This window comes from Otolemur garnettii, unplaced genomic scaffold (assembly GCF_000181295.1).
Source record: "Otolemur garnettii isolate 467f Iridium unplaced genomic scaffold, OtoGar3 scaffold00039, whole genome shotgun sequence".
Classification (NCBI taxonomy): Eukaryota; Metazoa; Chordata; class Mammalia; order Primates; family Galagidae; genus Otolemur; species Otolemur garnettii.
In genome coordinates this window covers 243,390-250,584 of record NW_003852434.1, presented here as the reverse complement: position 1 = coordinate 250,584, position 7,195 = coordinate 243,390, and the positions used below count along the sequence as shown (strand labels likewise).

The window sequence follows — 7,195 nt, the reverse complement described above, 5'->3', positions numbered from 1 at the left end:
AAGTTTCATAATCACGCACTCTGCTGAGGGTCTGGCTTATTACCTTAAACTTTTCCGTACTTTAGCAAAGTCTTTCTCCCTTCCCTTACCGTACCTAAAGGTAATATACCCGTATTTTTATTTACTGTGATTAAGATTGTAATAAATTTTTATTTATTGTGATTAAGACAGTAATAAATATCACATTCCCATATAATTTGAGATATTGGCTAAAATATCTGAGGATATATACAAGTAATCTTTGAAAATCTTGTGTTAGATAATGTACAGTATAAATATTTTATAAAGATTAAGGTTAGTTAATGTCCATTATACACCAAGAAATTGAAAAAAGCGCTTTCAAAGAATAAGTCTCTAACTCTACCATTCTGCAGCCATAATAATTGACATGGAAGGTTAGCTGGAAAAACCTAAAAGAACACCTTTGTAAACTTGAAGAAGGTTAAGATTTTGTATGGGGAACAACAAAAGCACAAACTATAAAAAATGAAAAAGACAAATAAATTGGAAGATTTGGCTGTTTTGATTATACTAAGAAAATATAGATAGAAGTCACAAACTAGGCAACAATTTTTGTAATAAATGCATATGAAAAAGATTTCATCTCCAAATAATCCAATGATTAAAAATAGGCAAATATGTGTATTAGAACAGAATCTTCATAAAATGTGATACACTGATAGTAATGGACGCTTGATGTGATGCTCAACATCATTAGATACCCATGGAAATGAAAATTAAAACCACAGTAAGCTATCACTACACACTATAGAATCGATAATTTCTCTTATTTAATGGTATGCTATTCAGCCATTTAAAAAGATGGAGACTTTAACCTGAACTGAGGTGGAACACATTCTTCTTGGTAAAGTATCTGAAGAATGGAAAGGCAAGAATCCAGTGTACTCAATTCTAATATGAAGCCAGTAGACGATTTAATACATACCCTCATAGGAGAAAAACTCAAATCAATTCAAGGTAGGGGGTGGGGGAACGAGGGAGCGAGGAGAGGGGAATGGGGGTTAAGGTGTATGGCTCATCTCTTGGTGTGCCAAGAGGTCTGTAAGAGGGACTTTACCTAAGAAATGTGATCAGGGTAACCTAATTCTTTGTGCCTTCAATGAACCCTAAACAATAAAAAGTAATTGATGGTATAAATATTTTTGTTACATGGATAGCTTTTGAACTAATTTTTTTTCTAAAGAATGATAATTCCAATGTTGGTGAAACACAGTGCAAGAGGAAGTGCTAAATGCTACAATGCTTTTGAAAATCTGCTGTCAATTTCCTGTAAAATTAACACAATACTAGATATAAATTGACCAGAAACCCCAGAAAGTTCGATGTTAAGTATTTATTCAGAGAAATAAAAACATGTGTTCACAAAGAGACACGTACATCTGTGTTCAGTGTGGACACTTTCAGAATAGCCCAAGGTGGGAAGCAAGAAAATTTCATTCACAGGTGATTGGATTAGGAAATTTTGGCCCACCATGAAATTGTACACAATATTTTGAAAGGATAGACTGCTAACCTAAGCAATAAAATGACATAATGAATTTTAAAATCATTTTTCTGAGTGAAGAAGCCAGATTCAAAACAGTTCATGCTGTGTGTTTTCTATTTATATGAAACTCTAGAGAAGATGAATAAAAAACCCCTACCATTATAGAAAATATGTCATTGTTTTCTAGGACCAGGGATAGAGGACAGCTGAGTAAAGGCATATGAGGGAACATTTTGAGGTGAAAAAATTGTCATATATCTTGATTTTGATAGTGGTTAAACATGTGACTATGTTTGTCAAAACTTACCCAATTATACACTCAAAGGTTATATTATATCATAGGTACATTTTAATAAAATTAATTAAAAATGGTGATTTGGAAGTTCAAATTTGCAAATTTGGGAGAATTATATTCTAAAAATAGCAACAAAAGAGCAAATAGTTTTTCAAAGTAAATAATTTCTTCAAATAGAATTCTAGAGAACAGTGATAACAGGGTGATATTTACCAGAACATCTCTGATAGGCTCCAAAATAAATGCTTAGTTAGATTTTATCATTGAACTTAAAGATCACATTAATGCTAAGCTCAATTGGAGAAAAATAAAAGAGAACTTAGTCTGTATGGGATAGAAATAGAAAATAGAGAATTATACTAATGGAGTGAAATAATATTTGAATTCAGGAGAAATGTTACATATTCACCATAGCATTGGAAAGAAGTATGTTGCCTATTGGACTTAGAACCAGAAAACCAGATTAAGGGTACTTGTTAGAATTAGGATAATCTTATTATAACATGTCAAAAATATCTCATGCATTTTCCAATGGGCCAAAATATCCAATGTTTCATGAGAATTGAGGAGATCCCTTCTATTGGGGGTATTTACTACTTTTAGAGAATAGCTATTCTGTTTTCCCATGGGATTCATTTTTATATTATTACAAACCAAAATGCATCAAAAACAGGGGAAGCCATAATTCTAACAAACTATTTTATAAAGAATATTGTGGAGTAACAGATAGAGTTAACTTTTATAAACATCAAATGTAACTTGTGAAGTTTCTTTATTAATTTCTATTTAGATATGCAATTGCATCAGTATTGCTTCTATTGAATGACAGGGTAAAGGACCACATATGAAAGAGAGATGTGACATAGTTCCAAAGGGTTTGCAATAATATTTTGTCTCAAAGAATAACAAAGTGAGATGACGTCTAAATTTCAGATCACTGAAGAGCAAGTGGGAAAACAGTAAGATAAAAATGAAGGTACTTTTATTTAATTCTTTCCTATGTATTTCTCAACTTGATAATTAAGTGCAATTTATCAGATGTCATATGATATTGATTTGTTTTTCAAAACACATATCTCAAGGTTTCCTAAGCACAGTAGAAAGAAAGTGTCACAGTGAAAGATGAATCTGAAAGTTACAGGTAGACTACAGTTTATGTTAACAATGACCTTGAAAGAATCAGTGTTAGATGATGCAAAGTTTGTGTGTGTTTTCTACAGTCCTTTGAATTATACATTTATTTCAGAGAAGTTGTTGGAAACCTCAACCTTTAAAGACATTTACCATGAATCTTTATTTTGACTTTATGTTCTGGTACAAGTTAAAAACATTCATTGGAAAGAGTGTGATCCAGGCTTATAAATTTTCATGACTGAATGCTACTTTTGTCTTCTGACAATGTAATTTTAAAGGCATAACACTTGAATAAGTTATGCATACTATCAATACTGTAGGCAAATTATAGGATTTTCAATGCTATACTAACTGCATTCTGTCACATGCTGAATTCTCATAAAAAGTCTAACACTGTGGATGGAGCTGGGACATATTCTTCTTAGCAAAGTATCTCATGAATGGAAGAAAAAGTATCCAATGTACTCCTCCTTTCATAGTCCTACTATGAAACCAATTTATAGCTTTCCTATGAAAGCTATAACCCAACTATAGCCCAAGAAGAAGGGGAAAGAGGAGAAGAGAGGGAGGAGAGGGGAGGGGGGAGGATTGGTGGAGGGAGAGTTATTGGTGAGACCACCATTTATACTCTATGCTTAGTAAAGTTGAAGGGTACATGTTAAATTTACTAAGCATAGAGTATAAATGTCTAAACATAATAAAAAATAATCCAACATTGAGAGAAGCTCAAGTCTTTCTTACATTAGAATTCAGTAATAAATTAGTTGGTGAGACAAGCTTCATTCACTGTTATATCACATAATTACCTACTTGAGAGTCAACCTTCATTGTATTTCCTGGTTTTGATCAAATAAATGCCCTAGAACTCTGGATATTTTTACAGTCAGTAACTGATCCTCCTGGTATACATATTTCCCTGCTTCCTTTTATCATACTGTTGTTCAGTTTTTACTTTGTATCCTCCTGTAGGCATGATAAGTCTCTGTACAACCTTTTATCAATGTCTAAAATAGGTGTGGAACTTTCTATATGAAAATTATACTGAGTATTTTGATTTTTGTGTTTACATGTATCCTTGATTTTTTGACTAGACAGTACTCATCTCATCTAAGTGGATATTTAAATTGTATGCAGTTTATTGCTTACTGAATAAAATGCATTTAATATGTTCTTTGAGCGCAAAGAGACTTTCAGAATGTGTACAGCTGTAGCCTCTGTTCATTGAATGTGTTCTGTTGGAATTTGAGTCAAGTAAGCCAAGCGTGTCCACTTCTTCCCTTTCTCAATAAAGATTAATGAATGCTTTTGCTTTAATCTGCAAAATTTTCTGAATTTGTGTACATGTATATTTGGAAACCAAGCTGAAAATTGTAGGAGTGCTTCAATATTTTATTTGCTTATCTGCTTTTATGGCAGAATTCCTCTGAGAAAGTGAGTGTAGAATATGCTAAAAAATGTCTGTTCCTACTTATTGTCAACAACTTTTTCTTGCTTTTAGAAAAGCAAGTTAATGATGAACTTCTAACCCCTAATTTTTTTCTACACTAATCTCTAATTTATTTAAGAAGTTTTAATTGATTGTATTTTTAAAGGACTATAAGATCTACATTGCAACATTGAAATATTTATCTTATAGTGGTGTATATCAGGGGTCCTCAAACTTTTTAAACAGGGGGCCAGTTCACTGTCCCTCAGACTGTTGGAGGGCTGGACTGCAGGTCCTGGAACGAGTCGGCTGCTAAGCAGGACAGGCAGCAGTGGCAAAAACCCATAGTGGGCTGGATAAATGTCCTAGGCAGGCCACATGTAGCCTGCGGGCCATTGTTTGAGGATGCCTGGTGTTTGTTTATCTTTTATTATTAAGTATTTTATTGAACAGAATGTAAGAAAGGTCATAAAAGGTCAGGGGCTAAGAATTTATGAATTTTAAAAATGTAATGGATCTTGAATTTGTAATTATATATATATTAATGACAGATATGTTTACATAATCTAAAAACCTGAATATAATAATTTGAGTCTACATAGAGGAAAAAATGTGAAATCAGCCTGTAAGTCATTAAAAAAGAAATTTAAGATCATTATAGGTATATTAATAGTTTAATTTTCAAAAGAGGTAAAAATATAAGTTCAGCAAAGGTAGTGCTTCATACCACCCTAACACAGAAAAGGCCATTATAGTTAATGAAATGCACTTAAATTGTACATGGAGAGTGATTCTTTGACTAACTTCCTATATAATTACTTATTTCTATAATAGAAATGATTCATTACATAATCATGATATAATTTTTCTACATCCATACATTTTTTATTTGAATAAGAGAGAGAAGATTCTGAATTAAGACAAATAAAAACGACTGCAAAAATATCCCTTTAAATTTCTTTCTGCTTCTCCTACAGAGCGCAGACATGAGCCCAGGGAGCAGCACAACTTCCCTGCCTGTGAGTCCTCTTACTGAAGAGCCAGTGCCTTTCAAGGTAACAGAAGAAGCAGATGCAAAATAATTACTTATTAGATTTTAGGATAGTTAATAAAGAATTCCATTAGATATGCTATGCCTAGATGATAAGGTGAACTTTAGTGACAATAAGTTTCTGTTCGTTCCATTGTCTCTCTAGTGCTCCTAAAGGTAAAGGTCTGGAATAAAAATTACGACTTCATGAAACAGTTGCTTGCTTTACATGTAAGAGATGGGGATTTGATTGTAATGGTGTTATTCACATAAATTAGAGGTCCAAAATGTTGTTTATATTAAGTGATAGGTTTAGAAAGAATCTTAGTGGTTAAATTTTCATTAGCAACGTTAGGTCACCAATAGTTGATGATGGAATTTCTATGAAATAATATTCAAAGTCAGGAACTGATACATGGAGTAATTTCCTCAAACTCTTTGTATTTAATAAGTGTTTAAGTATGTGAACAAGTGTTTAAGTGGTACGACTAGCACTGGTCTTCAATTTAGGATGCTATATACATTACAGTTAAGAAGAAGTTTTGATTTTCCCTTTAAGATTAAATATTTCTCTTTCAACCAAATCTTGAAGATCAGCTATTTTATGTTTGTACTAGGGATACTTAGATATCATTAGGATTGTTACGTGTAAAAGCAGTCTTTAAGATCATGAGGAAATCAAACCTTAGAAGGATGAGATGATACATTAACTTGAGTGCACTGCTTTCAATAAAGCTTGTTTTAAAGACTGATGAACATTTGGAGGTTCATTATAACTTTCCAGGTTGTTTTACTTTATCTTAAAATTACAATTGGGAAGTTTCTTTTTCATAGAAGGACTTGCAGAGTGGCTGGCATGGGTTACCATTAAGTTAATATTTGCTATATAGTTGAAATAAAAATTATTAAAAGGCAATGAATTCCGTTAGGAATATATAGTTTTATATTTATGTAGTTATTTTGCCAAATGATAGACATGTAACTATTAAAAGCTGATTTCTAGACTAGAGAATTGTTAAATACTAAACAATATATTGATTACATTTTTACGAGAAATATATCCTTTATTATCACACACACAAAAGAGAAAATACTAGTAATGTTACAAACTTCATGGCATATGGGACTAGGTTTCAAGACGCATATCTTTACCAAGGCATTTAATGAATTCTCAAAGTTTCATCAGAAACTATTTTCTCTTTTCAATATATCAACGATGACCATAGTCTTCAAAAATTAATGTATTTTAGCAGAGGTTAAAAATGTCTGATATATTCAGAGTATGCTGACATAAAGCTAAAATGAATATAATTTTTTAAGTTTCTCTAATGAGTCCTAAGAGTTCAGTTTTTTTTTTTTCCTTTGGTTAATATAAATTGGCTTATAGGAAATTAAAACTCCCAAGTGCTTATTATATGTAATATTGGATTTTGATGTCCAACATAGTTATAAGACTTCTTAATTTGTTTCTTTTGTGGAAGAAATATTATTTACATTTTTTCCAAATTTTTATCACTTATCTTTCTAGCGTCTGAAAGTCTCTAAATTCTGAAATAAAACTCCAGTAACTGCTTCTTTACTTTTCATTAGTAAATTGTCATTTTGTAAATGAGTAATAGCACACTTATTTATCTTTATATAAATACAGAATATTTGGAAAGTATTTTGAGTAGTACCTTAACAGTGTAGTGCATTATGATGTCAAAAATGTGTTACAAAAAAGTACCTGGTATTGTAATTTGTGTGTGTCTTAAACTTGGATTAAAATTATGTTGTTTTGGCTCGGCGCCTGTGGCTCAAGCG

General features: G+C 31.8%; 1 protein-coding gene across 1 annotated transcript in view; it reads left to right on the top strand.

The window, feature by feature from the left end:
• The window catches only part of CCSER1 (coiled-coil serine rich protein 1), a 639,717-nt gene that overhangs the window by 487,622 nt on the left and 144,900 nt on the right, over positions 1-7,195 (top strand). Inside the window, exon 7 of the mRNA XM_023513363.1 lies at positions 5,340-5,417. Coding sequence (XP_023369131.1) covers positions 5,340-5,417 — 78 coding nt within the window. The remainder of the gene's footprint in view (positions 1-5,339; positions 5,418-7,195) is intronic.